Source organism: Siniperca chuatsi, linkage group LG22 (assembly GCF_020085105.1).
Source record: "Siniperca chuatsi isolate FFG_IHB_CAS linkage group LG22, ASM2008510v1, whole genome shotgun sequence".
Taxonomy (NCBI): domain Eukaryota; kingdom Metazoa; phylum Chordata; class Actinopteri; order Centrarchiformes; family Sinipercidae; genus Siniperca; species Siniperca chuatsi.
Genome location: NC_058063.1, coordinates 4,769,867 through 4,795,567, shown reverse-complemented (window position 1 = coordinate 4,795,567; position 25,701 = coordinate 4,769,867). Strand labels below are relative to the sequence as shown.

Sequence of the window (25,701 nt, the reverse complement as noted above, 5' to 3'; positions counted from 1 at the left end):
CTTTTTCTGTTAGGGCCCCTTAGTTGTGGAATGACCTGCCGGAGGAGATCAGGGAAGCTAACACATTGTATTCTTTTAAGTCACTTTTAAAAACTCACATTTGTTGTATTTTATCAGAATATTTTAAATGTTTTTTAACTGTTTATGTATACTTAAAAAAGACAATAAGCAAAGTGTTTTGTAATTTGTTTTGAAAAGCTTGATATAAATAAAAGGTATTATTATTTATTGACAGTGACATCTATAAAGATACATTATGCAAATGCATAAGAATGAATTCCCTTAACTGTAACTCAAGAGACCTGGTCTGGCAGTTCAATCAAGATCCTCTGTGTCTGTCTTCTGCCAGCATCTGTTTGTATGTTCATATTATGTATTAATGCTGTGGTTGCACCATATAAGAGAAAACACAACAGGATGACATGTTGGTGCTTTGAATGCATCGACCCAAGATTACTCTGGTTTTGTTGCTGATGTTGGAGGATTTCCAGCAATTAGTAACAAGAACAAACTAATTACAGCAAGGAGACAGACAGTGACTTGTATTTACAGTAAATCCAATATGATATGAACACAACATGAACCTTTTAAACTGGGTTAATTATTATTAAGGTTGATTATGATTGAATTGCAACTGTTAATACCTTTAACTATGTACTGTACACTGCTGAGAACTATATCTAATAATTTAATTAATCTACATTCTTTATACAAGAAGTTTAAAGTAGAAAGGAAATTTGAAATAAACAATGACACAGTTTGAATTCTTCTGACCCACAATGGGAAGTATGACATGGAATTACACATAAGAATCCTGATGTTAAATCACTGCAACATGAGTTCTTCATCTCCATGACTGGTGCTGCATTGACATTCTATAAGAAATATGGTTCATTTCAGCTTCATACTGAAAAGATATTGTTTAGATTGTATTTAGCTTCAACTACATTTAAACTTGAACAGGATTGGCAGGATTCAAGAAGACAACAATTTTTAAATAATCATAGTTGCCATGATAACTACTTTCTGTGTTGGTCTATTTTTGGTCTATTAACTCAAGCATGTGTGTTCAGTTCAGATTGAAAACAATCATGAGAAAGTTGAAGAAAAGTCCCACTAGATGTGAATGCAGCATAAATCAAGTCACACTTTTAAAAACAGCAAAGTCCTATTAACAATGCTTCTTTCATTAGGACTCAGCCCTTGGTTCATTAGAAGCAGCAGTTGTTACAACACGCATTTTCTCCATTTGCATGTACATTACACCACATACAGTACTCATACAACCATGAAACTCTTCATTACAACAGATTCAGTAAACAGTAGTTTTAAAAACACACATTGAATAATAAGCATAAAAACAAAGCCGTATTTTATTGAGCTTAAGCAAAAACAAACAAAAAAACAAAACCTCAATGTACATCATTATGACGCTGATCATGGGGCTAAAACATAAATAAATTCCATCAATCTGGAGCAATAAGTTTGCTCCAAACTTACTGTGTCAAGAAGATGTTTGTGCACTACAATGAGAGAAAAAAAATCCCATCAACACTGAAATCATCAGAGCATGGCATATTGGTAGCAAAATCCAATACTATTTGACACAGTTAAGTGGCCAATATAATATCTATACAATACTAAATAGAAGAATTACTCAGCATTTGCAGTTCCCTTTTTCAGTTACTCTAATTTCCACATCTGATTATTGTTTTTTTTAATGACTTACAGCAGCATCACTACATTTAGTAACAAAACAGCAGCTGCCAGTTGTTCTCAGGAGAAGTTCAAGATTTAAAATAAACTGACTCACATAACCTGTTAACTTTAACTCTGGCATGTCACAAAAAAAATACAACCAAGTATCATCAGGTGCTGTAAACTCAATTTCCTGTTAGTCAGTAGTATCCTGTGACCTCACAGGAGCACAACAGTCTTTCAAGTTTAACTTTGAGGTTTTTCAGAAAAGGAAATTAAGCTATGAAGGACTTAAGTCTTGTGACCAGTATATGACAGTAGTAGCCTTGATGTTGGAGAGACAATTGATGCTGCAAGTTTGTATTGCTGCAATGGAGAGACTGAGGTGAAGAAAAACTGGAATTGGCAAAAAGCCCTATGAGCATGGACGGATTATGAGACAACGGGCCCCTGGGCACAGACATGTTAAAGGCCTACCACCTCTCCTACATAGGAGCAAAACCCACAGACTGAAAGCGACACAAAACGACTACTAATGATGCAGCCATTTTGCGTCCCTTTGTGGTCGTTTTGCGGGTCTTTCTATCTGCTTTGCATCTCTTTGTGGTCGTTTGACTTCACTTAAAAACAGACGCTGTGGGCCAGGGGCCCCCTGACCTCTTTGACTGCCTGGGCCCCTGAGCCTGTGCCCCGTTCAGTAATCCATCCATGTCCATGAGACTGGTCATTAACCTTCCATTGGTAATTTACAATACATTAGAACAAATATTTTTTGTTTGTTCTGCTTCTGTAACAGAGCTACTTCATTAGTAAATACAAACTAATTCTAGGAAGAAAAATACATCAAAAATACCTAATGTAATTAATCTAACAAAACGTTGATTAACTGTAACCATTCAAGTCATCAATAAAATATAAAAAAAATCTATCCCATATCTAAAGCCAACCAGTACCAAGACAGTATGAAGGTCAATTGTTGCAAAAACAAGTACTTCTATCATTTCTATCTATAGGTTTTCTTGATTATAGCATAAAAAAATGAATTAAGTTTCCCTTTATCTACATATGGTCAGCTGAGGATAATGCCCTAAAAGTACTTATAACAAACCTAAATTAAACATAAATGAACCTAAAAACTCACAATAGTCAACATAAAAGTCCAATAAAAATCAATCCTATAAAGAGTTGTACAGAGAGGAAATCTGTTTCTTCAGGTTAGCAGCAGGTAACATAACCATTCATTCAGAGTAATATAAGGTATTTCCTTTATTTCTACATTCAGAGGGAATCTTGTCATTTATGATCAATACTACACTTCCTAAGCTGTATTTTTACAGCATCACCCATGGTCCTTGGTTGTCAAGGCAGTCATGCTGTAACAAACAGCACCTGACAGATGAATGGAAAAAAATGAGAAGGTCATCTAGGAGGGGCAGACTGATGATAAACCATTTATCATACTGCCCCCTCTAGGTGTGCATGAAAATATTCTACAGTGTCTATGGAGTGCTGTAGATGTGTGTGACTAGACCAGAGCTCGGAGAGGGAAGGACAGGGCGGCTCCTATGGACAGACCCAGGGCTAAGAAGAAAGTCATCAGGGCTCCTGCAGTCTCTGCATCCTTAGGCTCCACCAACCTGATGAGAGAGCAGGTGGGAACAGAAGCTCAGCCATGAAATGTTTAGTCCACACTGGTGCTTTCTTGAATTAACAATTCACAAAAGACATACTTTACATTATGATGTTTATTTTCCAAAGCAGTCTTTACCACTGCTCACATCCAGGCTGCTCACCCATAGCCTAGCTAGTTATTCCACTCGGGACTGCCAATTCATCATTTCTGTCCTAAACTGTACATTACTTGTATAAAAATTTGGCTTTCGAACAACATATGAATTACGAATTATTTATTTTATCTAACTCCAAGCGACAGCACATCAAAAGAGAGACGAACAAAGTTAGCAGACAGTGAGCAACAGACTTCACATGACAATATTCACAACCTGGATTCATTTTTATAAAAAAGCATTTTGATTCTTTTGGTCGGTGGACCCTTACGGACTAAAGGACTATAAATAAAATGGAGGAATGGACACATATTCAGACTTTATGACCGCTTCAAAAAGGTAGAGGCAACACTTTTTTTCCATCTCTCGTTTACCATGCCAGTAAATCTGAATGAATTATACTTTGGTGCTCATGGTTTCTGTAAAATTAACATTTGAACTGTGGAGAATCTAACCGATCTAACGATGTATAACATGTCCATATTGACAAAAGTTTATATTTGTATGCGCAATCTAAGCAGCTTAGAACTTGCTCAAGCAGGCGAGTCAGTGGGCTTTAAGAGGTTTTATACATCCAAAGAATTTCTATAAAAACCAGACCCGGCGTCTAATTGAGACCTCTGCTTATGTGTCAAAACGTGTAGCCAAACCCAGCCAGTATAAGGGATAGGTGTCTAATTGGGACTCGTCTTTTAATTGAAGTTTTACAGTACTATGATTATTATGAATTATGATTTTTAATATTGTATTGTTGTTGCTTAATAGTTTTTAGCAACAAAATGTCTATGCATTTTTCTATTGTATGATACAGTATGAATGTTGATTTATACCATGACATAAACACAATATTGCTGTTTGTTTACAATTGGAAGAGCTCATTGACCTTAACTGGTGTGAATGCCCCGAGGTGCTGCTGCCGTTCTCTGATTAGTGGGTTACTCATGGGTAAGATTTTTAAATACCATATATGGTGCCGGTGCTGTTCTCTAACCAAAATGCAGCTCCTTCTTAAAGTTTCTGTAGATTTAATTCTCCTACGCACCATAGTGTGCATTAGATTATATACTATACTATATAGCTAAACAACAGATAAAATTAAAGAGGATAAACAATAAGCAAAAGTGTGTTGTAAAAAGCATACATCCATGCCCCAAAATAACAACACATATAAACACAGTGATAGGACCATGTGTATCTGGCAGTCAGATGTAATCTAAGATGTAAAATGTGACCCCAGAACAAGAACAAGAACACCAGAACCAGACAACAGTAATTTCCAAATTCAGCTGCAACCAGAAGATTTACACATTATGATTAAAAAACATTTTTTATTTCACTTATTAAAACTCTGAAAACAGTTCTGAAAGCTATTCAAGTCCTGCAGTTTTCGTTATATTTACATAGGTTATTACTAATCAGTATCAGTGATAAACTTATTTGTACTCACTGTGGTGCGTAGGACATGGAAAGACAGACGAAGTACCCACTGGACAGAGAGAAGAGAGCCATGATGGCAGTGAAAGCACCATCGTGGGCGAAGTAGACGGGAAGGTAGGAGCGACTCTGGACGTTACAGAGCATCAGCAGAGGGATGAACACCACCCTGGAGACAACTAGCGCCGGGAACAGACAAGACTCTTTACGGGGCTGCAGAGGAGACAGGAAAGATATATGGCGGGAATGAGGGGAGTGAAAAAATTAAATACCATTAGGTAGAAAGAGGAAGGGAAGAGTGAGAAGTGGATTTGGAACAAGTGGGGATATTAAAAAATAAATAAAAAAATGAGAAGGATAGGGAAAGACAAAAATGTGGATGGTTTTTCCCAAATGTCTGCCATAAAACACTTTAGGCCTAAACTATCAGATAAACTATCAGATGCAGGAATGTTTCTTCTTGTGCTGACAATTTCAGCACAAGAAGAAACATTCCTGTATGTATAATAGGATGTTGTAATTTAATGCTCTGTTGGAGGTTGAATAGAAACTAGACAAAACAGAGAAAGTGCAATCAAAAGGAATGCCTGATAGTGTAGATACGTGTATATTATATATGTATATATATACACCCTCCTAGATATAAACTATATACTTATTAACTTTATAAAGGCAGCATTTCTTATAATTATGATTTAATACCTCATAATTAATTATTAAATATAAGTTTTAGTTAAAAGACAAACACTTAATAATAAAAAAAGAACCTTCTCTTTGAACAGAAATGGTGGTCTGAGATTTAATCTTATTTCCAAAGTCTATCATTTGAGTGCAGAAATTATCACTGTACTTGGTCAAACGCTGTCTATCACATGCTAATCAGGCAGAAAATTAGCAGTGATATACACCAAAGTAAGATGTAAAAAGAGCCTTAAGAGAACAATTTGTGACAATGAATCTGATTAGCTGATTACTGGGCCATCTTGAAAGCTATTAGGTCAGTTTCAGCAGTGAAACTAGCTATTTACAGATACTCAGGCAGATTCCTTCCTGAGGGCAGGGCTTATGTAACTCAGAATTAGTTTAAATATCAGTTGGGTCTTTTTTCACAATTGAGAATGACTTCCGGATGGGATTATGATCGATCTTGATTCTAAAAACAGTGTCCAGATGACTTTTATGACTGAAACCTTTAGGACGATAAACTACTTAAGCAATTTTTATGAATTAAATCAGCAAAATATCAAAACTGTTTTAATGCAGCAAAGTGGATGCAGGAACCATTGCTCTCCTATGCAGAAAAGATCTTATCAGATACTCACCCAACGTATTAAAGTGGTGATGGTTCGACCAAGCCAGTCGTTGATGTTGAAAGTCAAGAAGCAGCACACTGAGATAAAGAAGCGCTCTGAAGAGAGGATGAACAACAAGACAAATAGGAGAAAGGACGATTTGACAATCGGTCTACAATACATTAGGGTATTGAGAGTTTACACAAGAGATAAATAGATATCCAGAAAGTTTGTTGAATGCAGCAGAGATCTAATCTAATCATTGAGTTGAACTGAGGCCAGATCATACCCCATTTTTCTGGGAATGATGTTCTGACATCTGCAGTGACAGCAGGGAAGACGGAAAGAGTAACTGTGAACACAAACGTCACGCAGAACGCCATCACCCAGATCTAAAAATGAAAGAAAAGAGAAAACTTTTAAATATTTTTTACATTTAATAGGACTAAAACGCTTTTATTTTAAGTTTCAATTAACACATCACAGAACATTTGATTTTCTCATGTAAGTGAAACTATCTTAGTAACTATTAGGTTGTAACATCAAACCCGTATGTTCACCTTTTTGAAGACCTCTACGACCGAGGCCTTGGCTTGTCCCTTCTCGTCCTGCTCCAGTGACAGGAAGGCATGCTTGATCCCGTCTAGACTGGGGTCCACCTCGGCCACAGCTGGACTGCCACCACTGGTTGCGCTGCTGTTCACTGAGCCGTTAGCATGGCCATTCAGCTTGCTGTTCTCCACTGTGCTGCTCTCTGCAATTAAATATATATGTATTACTTCCACTTAAAAATTTTATTGTTCAACATATGCTCAAAAGAAATTATTCAAATATGACATCTGGTTTAGTGAATGATTTGCTAAGTGCACCTCTTTGGGCTTTTTAGCATTCATAGAAAACACTAAGAGAGAGTCTGAGTCTGTGTGGGCCTCTGTGAGTCTAACAGGGCCTGTCTTTGTCTGGGCACTGCCAGGACTCTAATTGGATAAACAGAGGGTAAACTCATTTAACGAGATAATGTTCTACTATTTGATTTGATTCAACCAGACAGTGATTGACAGAATTGCAAACTCAGTGGAAAAGCAAACAGATGTTTTCTCACCGTCAGACAAATGTTTTGAATGAATTCTACAAATGTTAAAGAACTTGCATAGTGTTCCTGTAGTGCCAACTTGGGAGAAAAATGACATTAATTCCGAGAGTGTGAAAATGAAACCAATGAAGCCAAAATCCCACCTTTCAACAGCTCGTCTGTGGTGCCTGCCTCATACTTGCGGCTTTTGTTCAGATGATACTGGGCAAATTCCTGCATGGAAACACCAGACAATAAAACTTAGGCCTTACAGCTGATATACAAAAAGTAAAATAAAAATAAAACAGGAATTATGATGTTATGATGTATATACATGTTTAGACTAAGATGAAGTTTTGTGGGATTCCAGAAAGGTAAGTGCAACATTGTTCTTGACTAACTTGGACAAAAGTTAACAATTTCATTGACATGTAATTAAAATTAAATTTGGTCCTCTGCCTGCTTACAGTCAGATAAGGCAGTTTTACACTTTGGCAGCCCTAAATTCCAAGAAGCTCCTGTTTCACATTCGAGGATTTGATCATCACAAAGTCTGTGACAATTTGCTAATGTTGCTATTTAGCTTTGATTTCAATTGTAATGATTGCTCTCTAAATTCAGTCAGGGGTCAACGAGAGGGATACTCTAGTTTAGGAGAGTTTGAATGGATTGTGGGCAATGTACTCATGCAGAACTGACTGACCAGGCGGGGCAGTAGCAGGTAGCTGAAGAGTGTAATCAGCGTCCCCACACATGGGGTGATGAAGTAACCCAGCGCTGCAGACTCAGATTCTGCATCACCTGAGTGACAAACACACAAGTTAGGTAACTAGGAATTCTGGAAGAGAGACCTATCAGATAAATGAAAACTTTGTTCAAAAGGACCCAACATGAGCTGTGTCTTTGAAATGGAATAGAGTGTGCTGTGTGGTGAGTGACGTCATGCTGATTTGACTAGCTCAACATCCATTTTGAATGTCCTCTGTTACTAGGCAACTGGGGATTAGCCACCCGGTGGCGTTTTGTGTGTATGTAGGTGGCTCACTGGCTATGGCTAGCAGCATGGCGATGGCAGCGAAGGTCCCGGCAAGGCCTTGGCCGCTCATGAAGACGGTGCTGTACTTCTGAGGCAGAAGACCCACCAAGCCAAACAGACTGCCCTGCAGCACAGCACCAAATGCTGGGGAGAAGAAACGTCATTTAATTCAACACTTTTTAACTCAAATTAACATGTACACTACTCTCAATCGGTCTTTCTTTCAGGCTTTTACTCACACACACACAGTCACACTGACTTACAGTTGATGAACCAGATAGTAGCCATGGTGACAGAGAAGAAGCGGTCTTCCTCCATGGGCACTTTGACCAGCACTGCTGTGAGGATGAAGAGCAGCAGGATAAGAACCAGGCTACCTGCGATGCGTATCACCTCCGATATCCTGAAACAAGAAACTCCCACATCAGTAATTTAACCAAGAACACATTTTACATCAAACTGGATAAGATATACACCACAGAGGAATAGTTTGGCATGAGACACGGTCATACATGCAACTTTGTAATGGCCAATACCTCAAGTCTCAGATTCACAATGAGCAAATGCCCAACACTAATTAGAATCATTAGTTTTACTGAACATTATGTGAAAATTGACATCCTTCTGTGTATGGAAAAACAAGTCTTTTTTTGCTTAGTGCACACTTGTATTCCTGTGTGCACTGACGTGATAGTGAGCTGCTGTAGCAAAAGAGTTTCCCCTCTGGGATCAATAAAGTATTTCTGATTCTGATTAATTTCTTATGAACACCGTTGGCACGTTGCCCAGTACAGATAACAACATCCTCTGACACTGAATTAACTTCTGACCCTGTCACTGACCTCTGGTAGAGGAAGGAGTTGAGCAGGGTGAACAGCAGCAGGGGCAGCTGGGATAGCAGAGTCATCCAGTTGTTGAAGTAGTACTCCTTGCGGACCACCATTGTGCCGTTGCTCCATTCTGTTGTGTTTAGGCGACCTTGGAAGTACTGCAAACCCAGAGGAAAAAAGACAGATGTTGGATTATCCTGTCATTTTTTTCAGTGTCATCTTAATGTTCCATTGTCTTTCTAGTTTACAGGTTCAGTGTACATTGTTGTCAAAACAACACTAGAATCCTCATAAAAAAAAAAAAACAGTAGGGCTGAACAGTATGCAAAAAAAAAATCTTATCGCGATTATTTTGACAAATATTGTGATTGTAAAGTCATGACTTATATTGTGATATAAGTCATGACTTTAGTGGGAATGGTAATTTTTGCATTTAATTTTCACTGAAAAAAATATAAAAATTATGTGATTTTTGCTCAGTTCTGTACCAAACAAGCATGCTCCTCTACGTCTGGAGAATATGATTTGTAGGCCGGGGCATCTTTGTAGCACCATAATGCCTCATTTATAATGGTATGTTGTGACACATTTTACCTTTATCAAAAAATTACAGCTCCTGCGATTTGGATATTGCACCAGGCCATTTTGCGATTAATATTTCAATTAACTGTTCAGCCCCAAAAACCAGCAGGATATGCTTGTGCTTTTTCCACCTTTAAGACAATAAAATACAGGAATAGTTAAATCCTTTATCATTGGCTCATTAGCCACACTAATAATTGTTTTATATCAACAATGGGTCTGATGACTATGTGTAACGTGAAAGATGTCGCTCATAGTGAAGAACCCACAAAGAATTATCATCAGTTAAAATGTTCTGATAAACCCACTGTACACTACCTGCTCAGCACCAAACAGCAGACAGACAATGTTAGCAATTAGCTGGTGAACATAGTAGAGCTTTTAGCAGCTAAAGAGCCAGATATTTCCCTCAGTCGTTAGTGGAAACGCAAACAGAGCTAAAAGGAGTGAATATTGGACTTACACTCATTAGGAGGCTAGAAACACAACTTCAAATGAATGCAAAGAGTAAATACGCAACTGTTTGCTACCACCATACAACTTTGAGGTTATTAATATGTCAATGTTGTGTTTACAGCTTGTTCCACTGACCCCAAGTAGCCCCAAAAAAACAACAACAAAAATCAAGTCAATTAATGCAGCTTTAAGACAACCAGACTTAAAGACAATCCTCTGGCATTGTATCCTAATATATACTATAATGATAATCTAATATGCAATTAAGCAATACTAAAATAATCCAGATAGACAAGTATTCATAAAGGAGATAAAGGCAGATAAACTACTGTAAGGTGCACTCAAGAACAAAGGGGCAAAGGGCAATAGTAATCTTACAATCTATAACTTATCATGCTCCATTAGCAGCCAAGATTCAAAGGGTCTCTGGCACTGATTACAGTGACCTTTTATCAATATGAAGCCGCATTTTCATAATATTTGACCAGCTGATTAGTGCAGAGATCCAGATAAGTCTTGTCAAGAGGATATATCATGATACTATAATAATACTGCTCTTATTTGGTTTGTTGCTTGAGACTAACATTTGTTGTGATGATGGTCACCAACTTACAGCTCCATCCTCTATCAGTAAGAAGCTGAAAATAGCTCTGACTGTGAAGTGGAAATGCTTTAAGCAGGAATCACAGTGCTCACAAGGCACTAGAGATGCAGGTAACATATACAGTAGTGTGAAAAACTGTTTGCCCCCTTCCTGATTTCTTATTTTTTTTGCATGTTTGTCACACTTAAATGTTTAATATTTAAATTTGTTTGATGACCTAAGTCAAAGATAACACAAGTAAACACAAAATGCAGTTTTTAAATGAAGGTTGTTATTAAGGGAAAACAAAATCCAAACCTACATGGCCCTGTGTGAAAAAGTGATTGCCCCAACTTAGCTGTGGTTTATCACACCTGAGTTAAATTTCTCTAGCCACACCCAGGCCTGATTACTGCCACACCTGTTCTCAATCAAGAAATCACTTAAATAGGACCTGCCTGACAAAGTGAAGTAGACCAAAAGATCTTCAAAAACTAGACATCATGCTGAGATCTAAAGAAATTCAGGAACAAATGAGAAAGAAAGTAATTGAGATCTATCAGTCTGGAAAAGGTTATAAAAGCCATTTCTAAAGCTTTGGGACTCCAGCGAACCACAGTGAGGGCCATTATCCACAAATGGCGAAAACATGGAACAGTGGTGAACCTTCCCAGGAGTGGCCGGCCGACCAAAATTACCCCAAGAGCGCAGCGACGACTCATCCAAGAGGTCACAAAAGACCCCACAACAACATCCAAAGAATTGCAGGCCTCACTTGCCACAATTAAGGTCAGTGTTCATGACTCCACCATAATGCAACCACAAGGGGGGCACAAGCCAGTGTCTTCTTGTGTCAGTCCCAAGTCTGGATAAATGCAGAGAGTTGTGTCAGGAAGGGCATCCGACGTAAAACACATGCCAAATTAAAAATGCGAATCGTGAAAATGACCTCCATACCGGATCGGTCGGGGCCCGGGTTAACAACGACCGCCACCAGTGCTGTTGACCTACAGGGTACCGGTGGAAATTGGACTACTGTTGGTCGAAGACGAAAAAGGAGAGGAGGAAGGTGTGTTCGTAGGCAGAGAGAGAAGAGGAAAGCTAAGAATGTAGGACTGACAGTAGGGACTTTGAATGTTGGGACTATGACAGGGAAGGCTAGAGAGTTGATTGACATGATGCAGAGAAGGAAGGTGGACATTCTGTGTGTCCAGGAGACCAGGTGGAAAGGTAGCAAGGCTAGAAGCTTAGGAGCAGGGTTCAAGTTGCTCTACCATGGGTCAGATAGGAAGAGAAACGGAGTAGGAGTTATCCTGAAAGAGGAGCTTGTGAGGAATGTCCTAGAGGTGAAAAGAGTATCAGACAGGTTGATGAGTCTTAAGCTGGAAATTGAAGGGGTGATGTTCAATGTTGTGAGTGGTTATGCCCCACAGGTAGGATGTGAGCTAAAACAGAAGGAGAAATTCTGGAGTGAGTTAGATGAAGTGATGCAGAGCATCCCCAGAGGTGAGAGAGTGCTGATTGGTGCAGATTTCAATGGGCATGTAGGTGAAGGGAACAGAGGTGATGAGAATGTGATGGGCAGGTTTGGTCTTCAGGACAGGAACACAGAAGGACAGATGGTGGTAGACTTTGCAAAGAGGATGGAAATGGCTGTAGTGAACACTTTCTTCCAGAAGAGGCAGGAACATAGGGTGACATATAAGAGCGGAGGTAGAAGCACTCAGGTTGACTACATCTTGTGTAGACGTTGTAATCTGAAAGAGACCAGTGACTGTTAAGTAGTGGTAGGGGAGAGTGTAGCCAGACAACACAGGATGGTAGTGTGTAAAATGTCTCTGGTGGTGAGGAAGATGAAGAGGACAAAGGCAGAGCAGAGGACGAAGTGGTGGAAGTTGAAAAAGGAAGAATGTCGTGTAGTTTTCAGTAGGGCTGTCAACTTTAGTCGTTTAGTCGACTAATCGGTCGATGCCGTTTTGGTCGACTGACATTCTCATTGGTCGACCAGTTGCAAAAAAAATTATTTTTTTTTTTACCAATAAAGAAATTTTCATTGATTTACTCCTTGATATTTATTCCTTTATTAGCAGTTATATATTACTGTATTCTAAATATAATTAGCCTATGTTTTATACCAAACTTTAAATGCTTTAATTTAGGCTATTTTATAACGGCGCCACAGTTTAGCGCACCACATGAGCACTCGGAAACCGCACCTGTGGCTGGCTGCACTGCTGCTTCGCGCTCAGTAAGGAATATAGGTAGTTTTGCTGTATTCATTCAGTTAGAACGCTACTTGTTTTGGGCTTTAGTCGAAAAAATGTCCAAGAAATCTAAATCTTTTGTTTGGCTGCATTTTACAAAAAAAGACGACAAGACTGTGGAGTGCAAGCTATGCGGCCTAAAGCTAACTTACCATAGCTCAACGACCAATATGACCAATCACCTAAAAGCGGTAAGCAAGATATAAATGTGTCAGACAGCTTTGGACATGACAACAGAGCAGTGGAATATGGCTGAAGACATCACAGACGTTCTTAAGCCCTTTATTACACTGACCGAGCTGTTGTCGGAGGAGGCTAACACATCCCTGTCAGCGGCCTTCCCAATACTTGAGAATCTAAAAAAATGTCATCTTGCCATCACAGATAACGATAGTCCAACAAAAAAGAAGTTGAAACTTAAGCTTGTGCAGGAAATAGATAGTCGATGGAAACTCAAAGACCGAGTTGTGATGACAAGCAGCCTGTACATTTTAACTGCAGTACTGGACCCGCGCTTCAAACAGAAGGCTAAGCCTCTCGGGAGACAGCGCAGAGCAGACAGGGGATGATGAGGACCCGTTGGCAAAAAAACAGAAAACGGCAAAAGAGAAGGAGATAGCGATGCTTCCTTGTGGACATGGTGCAGAGGATGATCCTGATGAGCCAAGCGCACAAAGATCCTCTTGCGACGAAATGAAAGATTATCTTCAGGACAGAAGTAAAGTGGACACTGCTGGGCCACTTGCGTGGTGGAAAAATAATGAGGAGAGATATCCACGACTTGCTCGGGCAGCCAAACGCCTGCTCTGCATCCCTGCAACCTCCACTCCTGCAGAGCGCATATTTTCCAAAGCAGGATTTATTGTTAACAAGTCGAGGAGCTGTCTTTTACCCAAGAATGTGGACATGTTAGTGTTTTTGGCCCACAACATAAAAAAGGTGGACTAGGCCTGCAGATCTGTAAGTAGCCCTAACGGCTTTATTATGCTATTTATTATTTTGACTCAATTTATTTGTACACTTGACGCGTTTGAAAATAGCCTATATAATGTAACAAAACGAAAATAAATCTATAGGCCTTCCTACTATACAGCCTATTATTATTAGTGTTTTTTTAGGCTATTTTGGGTTTGTGTTTGTTTTAAAACGCCTAGATCGGTTGGACAAAAGTTAACCCATAGCTTTGAAAGTAAAGAAGAATATACAGCCTGTATAATCGAGAGCTTTTGTTAGGATTTTTCATTATTTGGCAGTTTTAGCAGTTATATTTTTTGTAGCGTGTGGTGTGGTCAGGTGCACGACTGTGACGGTCACTATAGACCTAGGACAGAACTCCTCACTTTGCAGTTTAAAAAATAACCTAATTTTCAAAGAGTTGTATTATTATTATAGTTTTATGTATTATTGATGTTTTTCATCGTGTCTTTTTTTTTTTTTTTTTTTTTTTTTTTTTTTTTTTAGTAGTCGACTGATCGTTGCACAGGACAGGACTTTGGTCGACTAAGCATTTCTTTGGTCTAGTTTTCAGGGAGGAGCTGAGACAGACTCTGGGTGGTCAGGAAGTGCTCCCAGATGACTGGACCATTACAGCTACTGTGATCAGGGAGACAGGTAGGAGGGTACTTGGTGTGTCATCTGGAAAGAGGAAAGTGGACAAGGAGACTTGGTGGTGGAACGAGGAAGTTCAGGAGTGTATACAGAGAAAGAGGTTAGCTAAGAAGAAGTGGGACACAGAGGACTGAAGAGAGTAGACAGGAGTACAGGGAGATGCAGCATAACGTGAAGGTAGAGGTGGCAAAGGCCAAACAAAGAGCATATGAGGACTTGTATGCTAGGTTGGACACTAAAGAGGGAGAGGTGGATTTGTACAGGTTGGCCAGACAAAGAGATAGAGATGGGAAGGATGTGCAGCAGGTTAGGGTGATTAAAGATAAGGATGGAAATGTATTGACAGGTGCCAGGAGTGTGATGGGAAGATGGAAGGAGTACTTTGAAGAGTTGATGAATGAGGAAAATGAAAGGGAACGAAGAGTAGAAGAGGTGACTGGTATGGAGCAGGAAGTAGAGATTAGCGAGAGTGAAGTGAGGAGGACGTTGAAGAGGATGAAGAGTGGAAAGGCAGTTAGTCCTGATGACATACCTGTGGAGGTATGGAAGTGTCTAGGAGAGTAGAGTTTCTGACTAGTTTATTTAACAAGATCTTGGAGAGTGAGAGGATGCCCGAGGAATGGAGGAGAAGTGTACTAGTGCCAATTTTTAAGAACAAGGGAGATGTGCAGAGCTGTGGCAACTACAGAGGAATAAAGCTGATGAGCCATACAATGAAGTTGTGGGAAAGAGTAGTGGAAGCTACGCTAAGGGCAGAGGTGAGCATTTGTGAGCAGCAATATGGTTTCATGCCTAGAAAGAGTACAACAGATGCAGTATTTGCTTTGAGGATGCTGATGGAGAAGTACAGAGAAGGTCATAGGGAGTTGCATTGTGTCTTCATAGATTTAGAGAAAGCGTATGACAGGGTGCCGAGAGAGGAGCTGTGGTATTGTATGAGGAAGGCTGGAGTGGCAGAGAAGTATGTTAGAGTGGTGCAGGACATGTATGAGAGCTGTAAGACCGTGGTGAGGTGTGCTGTAGGTGTGACAGAGGAGTTCAAGGTGGAGGTGGGTCTGCATCAAGGATCGGCTCTGAGCCCCTTCTTGTTTGCTCTGGTGATGGACAGGCTGACAGATGAGGTTAGACAGGAATCCCCATGGACTATGATGTTTGCGGATGACATTGTGATTTGTAGTGAGAGCAGGGAGCAGGTGGAGGAAAATCTAGAGAGATGGAGGTCTGGTCTAGAAAACAGAGGAATGAAGCTTAGCCGCAGTAAGACAGAATACATGTGTGTCAATGAGAGGGACCCAGGTGGAACGGTGAGGTTACAGGGAGCAGAGGTGAAGAAGGTGTAGGACTTTAAGTACTTAGGGTCAACGGTTCAGAGCAATGGAGACTGTGGAAAAGAGGTGAAGAGGCGAGTGCAAGCAGGTTGGAACGGGTGGAGAAAAGTGTCAGGTGTGTTGTGTGATAGAGTGTCAGCAAGAATGAAAGGAAAGGTGTTCAAGATGGTGGTGAGACCAGCGATGTTGTACAGCTTAGAGATAGTGGCACTGAAGAAAAGACAAGAGGCAGAGCTGGAGGTAGCAGAGCTTAAGATGTTGAGGTTCTCTTTGGGAGTGACGAGGACAGACAGGATCAGGAATGAGTACATCAGAGGGACAGCTCGTGTTAGATGTTTCGGAGATAAAGTCAGAGAGGCCAGATTGAGGTGGTTTGGACATGTTCAGAGGAGAGACTGTGAATATATTGATAGAAGGATGCTGAGGTTGGAGCTGCCAGGCAGGAGGTCTAGAGGAAGACCAAAGAGGAGATTTATGGATGTAGTGAGAGAGGACATGAAGTTAATTGGTGTGAGTGAAGAGGATGCAGAGGACAGGGTTAGATGGAGGCACATGATTCGCTGTGGCGACCCCTGAAAGGGAACAGCCGAAAGGAAAAGAAGTTCATGACTCCACCATAAGAAAGAGACTTCGCAAAAATGGCCTGGAGTTCCAAGACGAAAACCACTGCTGAGCAAAAAGAACATTAAGGCTCATCTCATTCTTGCTAGAAAACATCTAGATGATCCCAAGACTTTTGGGAAAATACTCTGTGGACTGACGAGACAAAAGTTGAACTTTTTGGAAGATGTGTGTCCCATTACATCTGGCGTAAAAGTAACACTATTTCAGAAAAAGAACATCATACCAACAGTAAAATATGGTGGTGGTAGTGTAATTGTCTGGGGCTGTTTTGCTGCTTCAGGACCTGGAAGACTTGCTGTGATAAATGGAACCATGAATTCTGCTGTCTACCTAAAACTCCTGAAGGAGAATGTCTGGCCATCTGTTCGTGACCTCAAGCTGAAGCAATTCTGCAGCAGGACAATGATCCAAAACACACCAGCAAGTTCACCTCTGAATGGCTGAAGAAGAACAAAATGAAGAGTGAATGAATGAGTGGCCTAGTGAAAGTCCTGACCTGAATCCTATTGAGATGCTGTGGCATGACCTTTAAAAAGGCAGTTCATGCTCAAAAACCCTCCAATGTGGCTGAATTACAACAATTCTGCAAAGATGAGTGGGCCAAAATTTCTCCACAGTGCTGTAACAGACTCATTGCAAGTTATTGCAAACGCTTGATTGCAGTTGTTGCTGCTAAGGGTGGCCCAACCAGTTATTAGGTTTAGGGGGCAATCACTTTTTCACACAGGGCCATGTAGGTTTGGATTTTGGTTTCCCTTAATAATAACAACCTTCATTTAAAAATTGCAATTTGTGTTTACTTGTTATCTTTCACTAATAATTCAATTTGTTTGATGATCTGAAACATTTAAGTGTGACAAACATGCAAAAAAATAAGAAATCAGGAAGGGGGCAAACACTTTTTCACACCAATGTATGTGAAAAGAGGCTTCGCCCTGACGCGTGAACATGTGTGTACACGTGCGGTGATCCACATGGTTACCTGAAGTCATGTGATAGACTGTGCGGATTTATGGGTCCCTATGGTTCATGACATTTCAACACCCTACACCCAGACTGCATAACACATCAATAAATCACTTAAACCGCTGACTACTAGTGATAGACCAATTTATTGGTCAGCTGATTAATCGGGCCAATTAGCTGCCATTTTGAGATAATCGGCATCGGCTCATGTCTGCAGACACATCTGTTTCTCCCATCCTAAATGACAGCAAATCTAATCTAAAACAGTTACTGGCTAGCGTTAAATATATATTATGTTATAATGTGTAGAATAATCCAGTTGAATGACATCGCTTCTGACATACTGTACCCCGCTCTCCCTTAAACACCAGTCACGTTCTGAAATGTATAGCATAACCCAATGTATTTTTCTATTTCATTAATTAATAAAATTCCATCCAAAACAACATGTTACTAGCTAAGATAATGTATATTAGATTGTACTGTGCATGGAATAATGGAATTCTACATGACTTTTCTTTGTTTTTCTTTAGTTTGATTAGCCATCGGCCGCCCTGCTCTCTAAATATCAGCATCGGCCACTGAAAAAACAATATCATTCGACCACACTACAACAATTTACATACTATAGTTTTTCTAGATATTTTCTTGAATTATATAAATAGCTTATTGTCCATAACACCATTGTCATACATCCAGAATGTGATTCTTTAAGACTTTCAGTAGTGAACCACTAGAAGAATTTCCTCGCTGTCACGCAGAAAGGCTTTTATGCAGATCTGACTGGGAAAATTATGAGATACTACCATCTTATTGACTGAGTCTATTGGTTTTTATGTAATAAAACATTTAAGCAGGAGGCGCGGATAATGTGTCAGATCTGCTGTCTTTGAGGGATTAAGTAATTGCCATGTTTTTACCAATGAGGCAGTCATGAAGAAGTTCCATGGTAGCAACGTTCCCAGGCCCAGAATGAAGAAAATGATCCCCACCAAGCAGCCCCTGTAGATGGGAAGTAAAGGGTGTTATTTAAAAAATGGATTACAGTATAGAACAGGATGCTGCCTAGCCACAGCTGATGGAAGTTAAAGTTATCCTTAAGATTTTCATGAAATTAAACCCTGTTTTTTATACTATTTATGGTTTACATTTTTTCAGCACTAGCCATTTAATGTATTTACATTTTGTATAGGGGTGTAACGGTACATGTATTTGTCCTGAACCTTCGCGGTAAGGACGGTATGGTTATGTGCATGCAGTCAAACGAAGAATATGTCTGAGTCAGTCACACTATGGGGAGAGTCTAACCGTTCTGATCCCACTCAAATCCAGAAGGTGGTGGTAATGCACCTAAAAGTTGTTTGCCAACCGCCATTAAACAACAAAAGCAGAAGAAGAAGACGACACAACTGTGACTAATATGCTAATATAGCGAGTTCAAATGATGATACACAGGAGCTAGAAGACCTGCCTGCTTCTTTCAAATCAGCTGTGTGGGAAATTTTCTGGTTCTCAGTGAAGTGCGAGTAGTGGATCAGACGAGGACGGAGTGTCGGTATTGTTCAACAGCTGTGAGCAGAAACAGATTGGACATGCTAACACATATTAGATGGCATCACCCAGATGTTCCAATCTAGGCAGAAAAAATAGGAGTCTGTAACTTGCTATACTGTCTGTTGAAAATAAATGGAAAGAAACCTAGCCGTATGCATTTGGGATTTTTTTTTGTTCCTGTTCTGTTCCTCTCATTGATATCAGCCTCACTGTTTACTGTTCACTCTTCTACAACCGCAACAGAGCTGTATTAAGTTACTGCTGATGAAAACTTCATTTCCTACTGCTTCGCATTCAACTGGTGACAAATGGGGCTGATTTTATTGTATAGAAGACACAGGAAATGCAATATATTTGTCACTGTGGTTAGCGCTGAACTCTAAATGCATCTATAAAACCAGCCACTCTTCTGACAGTGGATCAGTTTTAAATATTGCAAGTACTAATGTAAAAAGGAGCAGCCACAGTGAGCTGTTAGATGAAGACTTTCAGGTGACAGGCTGCACACCTTCAACTTCTCAGCAAGGTTACAAACTTTACTGCTAAAACCATGAAATCACATGTATATTAAAGATTACAGCTTTAACAGAATAGTACAAGTGGGACCTGAACTTTTCTTAGATTTGAAATCCCATCGAAATGCAGTTTCAGTTCATTCAAGAAAATTAAAAGCTTTACACTTACATAATTTCCTGTCAGCAACAAACCACACAGAAACTGTGGTCGAGAGTATAAGAATCTCTGAGGAACTGTGGCCGAGAGAAAACAGTGGGAGGTGAGTTTCTTGTTTCCATCTGATTTTAACTCACCGGTCCTGAGGAGCATCTGTTCGTCCCTTCATTCTGATGTAGGAAGTTCTGGCGAAACTGCACGGGCAACAGATGAGAAGAAAGGTCAGCAGCATCTCCAAAGATTACAGAATGAGTAGTTGGTTTTCTAGACACTCCTGTGTCAAGGTTTCACTACTCAGGGATGCAGGAATCCATGTACATTCTAGCAAGAGGTCACGAGAAGCTGGCAAGAGGCTGTCCAAAAGTGTGTCCAAAGAAATGCTACAGTACAGAGGTCTGACATGTGTCTAGGATTCATAGAGGCTGGCTAATTAAGTATTTTATTCTTTAACCTTCTGGTATGTTACACAAACCTTTGAGTATTAGAATTAACTCAAACAACTTGTAGTTTAATGTGAATAAGCCACTGAGCCACTGGGAATAGCAGGAGTGTATACGTCAAATCAAACGACCAGACTAAGTGCAGTTTCAATGATTTTCTATTGAGGCTTTGGCACTGGAACAGCACCCTGAGGCTGGGAACAAATTCTGTCCCTGTTTAATGTGTATATTTGTCAAGAATCTGAGAGTTCACTCCCTGTGTACACACAAACACTGCAATACAATCTTGGGGAAGAAAACCAGACCCACACATTCACCAACAGAACTGATAAGGTACTGACTCATTTACTGGCCAAACCATTTCCCCCACTCACAGCATTGCCACCTGCAGAATACGGTATGGTTGCTCTGTTGTTTTGACTTGTTGGGAGGATCAGGCTAGACATGATAGAGCTAGACTCACATTTATCCTTCTTTGGGAGTCTGCACTAGACTAAACACTCAACAAATCTTATACAAATTCAGTCAAACTTTGGAGAAAAAAATGAATGAGAGTTGTGGAGGAGGTTGTGGCCTGACCACAGACTGTAAAGACTATAAAGATTGACGACATGACAGCTCCCCAAAAGTGAAGCCAAAACATCTTGATCTTTTAGTTAGTTCTTATTAGGCCTTTCACGATAACTACTTTTGTTGGTGATAATATTCCCAGAAAAAACTGCGATAAACGATTTTATTGTCATTTTAAGACCACCGATATAATGATAATATAATAACACAATAATGCAAGTACACCCTTTCAAAGAGCAAACTTTTAAACTGCCTGAGCCCTGCCCATGGCGAAACTCAGACACAGAGAGCGGACGATGAGGAGACAGAAGCAGCACAATCAGAAATGACAGCAAAACGTGTCTCAGACTCAGCATAGTTTTCTTTCCTGGTACATTCGGCTTAGGCGCTGTGAAAAAAACCCGAAACACTCAGGCGTTGTGTATGTATACGTTTGGTTTTCACGTCATGATTGACAGCTGAGCCCTGCTCACAATTGAGTCAGCCGGTGTATGGGTGGGACCCTGATACTGCGGCTCCAACCCCGATCACTACTGCGTGGACTCGCGTCGTCCATCTTTATATACAGTCTATGGGCCTGACCAGTTCTTTTTTCCACTGACTCCACCAGGTTTGGTTTCCATTTGTTTGTCAGCATTTGGTCTACTTCCCTAAACTCGCCAATCGACACTTCCTTCTTCCTACAAACAAAAGCAAATGTAACACAGACGTTGGTAACCAGACACAACCAAGACAGGTGCGTCATTCTCAGAGAGCACTAAAACAGCACATACTGTAAAAATCACACAATTCAGGTGAGTCAACATCCTTCACACGGTAATGAATGCCCTTCATTTTCCATGGATCACAGGGTTTGTACACAATGTTAGCACCTAAGATAGCTAAGTTAAAATATAAGCCTGTTTTCTTCCTGGTGAGATGGTTGGTTACACAGCCTCAGTCTGCATCTCAGTGAGGCAGGACACTCCTTGGACATGGTTTTCAAAGCCTCCCGGCCAGCTTGGTCGAAAAGTCATTACAGTTTAACTAGATAGCATGTTTTAGGCAGCTAAGCAGCACTAATTCTAGAGCTAGCTAGAAAATCATGGACAAAGGTAAAGTGATGTGGACATACAGGTCATAATTGTGGTGGTGTTTTGTTTCATCAAATATATTATGAAAGAGAATAATAAACAGGATGGGAGGGTTTTGGATGGACACACACAGTTACAGTGCTTGGCTACAATTCAATTACAACTGAATAATTCTGCTGCTTCAAAGATCTCCTAATACAGCTTTGTTCCTCTGACTAAAATGAGAGGAAAACAGCATGAGGTAAACCAAGAGAATTAATATCACATTGTCCTCTATACAGTCTGTGTTGTGGACAAAAACTATTTGCATATATCCTAACTGATCTAATAGAAATCAGTCAAACAACTGGCAGGGGTTTCTGTGTTTGTGACAAGAAATAGACATAACAGAGTCACAAAGGTTCTTCACAGGTCCCCCGTGTCAACAGGAATGTCAGATGGTATAATCTCACTAAGAGCCTAATATAAGCTACTTAAAATATGTTTATGACCAGAAGTGTCTATTCTTGTAAAACACTATTGAACCACATTTCAGTCTCTTCAACTGTTGTTGTAGGTAAGTAGTTATTCAGAGTCATTGATCTGCACAATGCTGATAAATCTTGTCTTTTAGATATAAAAGTATTATCAGCAGTGTACAGATCTTTTGTCTTTGAATTATTTTTATAACCAGAAAACAAATACTGGTTGGCTATCAAAACAGCCCAATCATTACCAGGTGATCTAAAAGATTACTTAAAACAAAAATGTCAGTGTAAATTACTGTATAAAGTCTTTTGTGGCTCCAAGTTTTGTGTCAAGTCTGATAAATGTCCTCAAGTGATGTCACTTGAGTCAGCATTGGATGGGGCTGAACTTGTAGTCAAGTTTGAAAATGAAAAAAGTCTGGGGGTGTGGCGTTAGAAAGAAGTGAGCTTACCAGACCTCTGTAGCCCACTCCTCATCTCTGCTTGAGGCTAGCAGCTCGAGGCTACATTAGCTGCTACCATCATAACACGCCTGAATTGAGTTGCATTGTGGGTGTGCCAGGCTTTGACAAGGAAGAAGGATGTGCAGAATAAAAAAAAGACGATATGTCCGGTTGCATCAACTTTAATACTGTTTTTTAAAAATGTCATGAGTCTGACGTCATAGGAGTGCACTAATAAATCAGTGGAGTACTCTTTTAAATATCCCATGAAGAAATGTTTTAAGCCATAAAAATACACCGTTTGGAATGATAATTTGCAAAAATAGTCAGTTACCTAGTTAAAATGTAAAAATCCACAATCTATACATGTGCCAATATTGTTTATTTAAAAAGTTTAACTGCTGCACACAAGATGTCTCCTACTTCACTGAAAAGTCCATTCCCAGTGTATGTAACAAGAAACAATAAGCAAAACACAGTTTTGAGTGGAGGGGGACTTTAACATTCTTGTCCTTTTCTCCATCTTTATTTCCTAGGTCTTTCCACCCCCTCTTTCAGCAACAAAATGTACAGGGCAGACAGGATAAGTGGCCTTATTGTTTCATGTGAAAGACGCCTCCTACGTCATTGAGACAAAACGTGACAACATTTTTTATGTCCTGAATGAACACTGAGGTGGGATTTTACAAACACATTTGCCTTTGTAGGCAAACGCATTCTCTTAAGATGTCTATACACTTCAAATCCACGCAGCTCTTCTGAGATGTTTACACACAGAAACTTTACTGTGGACAATCACTCCTAAATTAAAATTGTGGTTTAAGATGTTTTGTCAGCATATTCAGTAGGTGTGAGAACACTACTCCTTTGCAGACACTGGTTGTTTAGCGTGAGGCTTCCTAAGAAGGCATTTAGGCGGGAGATGACAAAGTGTGGAGGATAAACAGCTGCCAAAATGGTTGAAAATGATTTGCTCTGGTCCCAGCAACACCAAACACCGTTGGTTTTGCTGGGACAACAAAAATCAATCTATGTCTTTAAAAAGCCTCTTTCGTTGCTGGGTGTTCCCACAGATAGTATACAAAACTGTACCTCCCATATTAAGATGCAGGGTAACAACATGCAGACCACATATTATTCCCAGTAATAGCGGTTCCTCGAGTTACCTTTTAAGCCTTAAAAATATGTCAGTCAAACTCTAGAAGGCTTGTGTTTCTCTACTGATTTATAGGAGATTATTGTTCCTTACAATAACCCAGACTGAATCTGGAGGAAAACAGACATATCTATTCTATACATAGAATAGATATGTCTAAAGTATCTAAAGTCTTTACAAGATTATGATAAAGTGAATGAGGTCAATATCAATTCCCTGCTGAGTACAACTTACAACATACAAAAAGTAAATTCCGTAAAATAGTATCTTTGTTAAGACCTATGTTGCATCTGGACATAAATGACAATACACCTATTCTGTGAAGAAGCAGAAAAAGCACAGAGGATGAACAAATATTAAATTAAACTAGTAATAACATATTCTGGTATCAAAAGGCACTGTAGGTCGGTGTAGTCCCTCATTCGTCCAGGACTGTTCCATCGTAGAAAAGGTTTCAGTCGTAGTCATCTGGACACTGTTTTCAGAATCAAGACGTTTCGGCTCCCATCCAGAAGTCATTCTCGATTGTGAAAAAATGGGACGGGAACTAGAAATTTAAGCTACTGTGCTACATAAGCCCTGCCATCAGGAAGGAGTCCACCTGAGTATTTGTTTCACCTGAAACTGACCTAATTGTTTCCAGTGATTACTGGGCCATCTTGGAAACAATGTAACAACTTATGTAACACAGAGTAGCTTTTCACAATTGAGAATTACTTCTGGATGGGAGCCGAAACGTCTTGATTCTGAAAACAGTGTCCAGATGACTACGACTGAAACCTTTTCTACGAAAAGGCACTGTAGTTTAACTACGTTTATGATACAGTAACGTTAGTTTAAACTCAACCTCACATACACATTTGAAGTCTAACGTTAGAGGAATCCAGAGCCGCATTGTCGTTTCATCGACAATGTACAGTCGACAATTAAGTAAACACTAGTTCTTTCTTAAAAGAAGATGACGAAAATAACCTTACATTATAAAACACTGTGTTGTCTATGTTAACCAACTACATGTGCCATATATTAACAGAACGTTAGTGCTAACCATAGACTGTGGGTGCGAACTAACGTGACAGAGAGACTCACCTTGGAAAAATGTTGGTCTTGTCACTGTATTTTCATAATGTTCCCACCGTTTCTCACAAAATGGTTCAATGGGACACAAATTAATAAATTAATAGCTGTATGTCTTCGTCGTCCATACACGTGGCTGAAATGTACAAATGGCTACGGTAGTTTATAAACCAGCTCAGGGAGCTGTTTTTACGTAGCATCCATCGTCATAGCTGCAAAGCTACAACAGTTTTACAGCAGCTTGCCAAAAGAGCACTTCCGGTGTCGTATCCCCGCTTATTTATAGGCTCGTTTGAGAGGAGCCAGGCCTGCGCAGAATCGAACACCGGCGATCGCCGCACATATCTAGATCGAGGCGGCTGCAGTTTAGAGAGAAGATTAACAGGATGTACACCAAAAATTTCATTACAAATCCATGAGACCACATCAAAACCTCTGGACTTCAGTTTGGGAACTATAGGGTAATTTTTTTGCTGCTTCTGTTCCCAGTAATAGCGGTTCCTCGCGTTATCTATTAAGCCTTAAATATATGTCAGTCAAACTCTAGAAGGCTTGTGTTTCTCTACTGACTCATAGGAGATTATTGGTCCTTACAATAATCCAGACTGAATCTGGAGGAAAAGATATACAAGTCTTTACAAGATTCTGATAAAGTGAATGAGGTCAATATCAATTCCCTGCTGAGTACA

General features: G+C 39.8%; 1 protein-coding gene across 5 annotated transcripts; it reads right to left on the bottom strand.

The window, feature by feature from the left end:
* Positions 1–515: 515 nt before the first annotated feature.
* On the bottom strand, positions 516–25,280 carry LOC122870429 (equilibrative nucleoside transporter 2). 5 transcript variants are annotated; one of them, XM_044184606.1, is made up of 14 exons: positions 25,025–25,279; positions 19,924–19,980; positions 19,032–19,129; positions 18,481–18,562; positions 9,162–9,307; positions 8,583–8,722; positions 8,329–8,463; positions 7,987–8,084; positions 7,448–7,517; positions 6,772–6,965; positions 6,501–6,603; positions 6,242–6,327; positions 4,933–5,132; positions 516–3,335 (listed from the first exon to the last, which is right to left on the bottom strand). In XM_044184606.1, the coding sequence occupies exons 4-14, from the start codon at positions 18,493–18,495 to the stop codon at positions 3,224–3,226; spliced, it is 1,299 nt and encodes a 432-aa protein (XP_044040541.1). In that variant the 5' UTR covers positions 18,496–18,562; positions 19,032–19,129; positions 19,924–19,980; positions 25,025–25,279; the 3' UTR covers positions 516–3,223. The 5 variants fall into 5 exon arrangements, with proteins under 5 accessions (XP_044040541.1, XP_044040539.1, XP_044040542.1 ...); XM_044184604.1 differs by lacking the exon at positions 19,032–19,129; XM_044184607.1 differs by lacking the exons at positions 18,481–18,562; positions 19,032–19,129 and having other exon boundaries at positions 25,025–25,280.
* Positions 25,281–25,701: the final 421 nt, after the last annotated feature.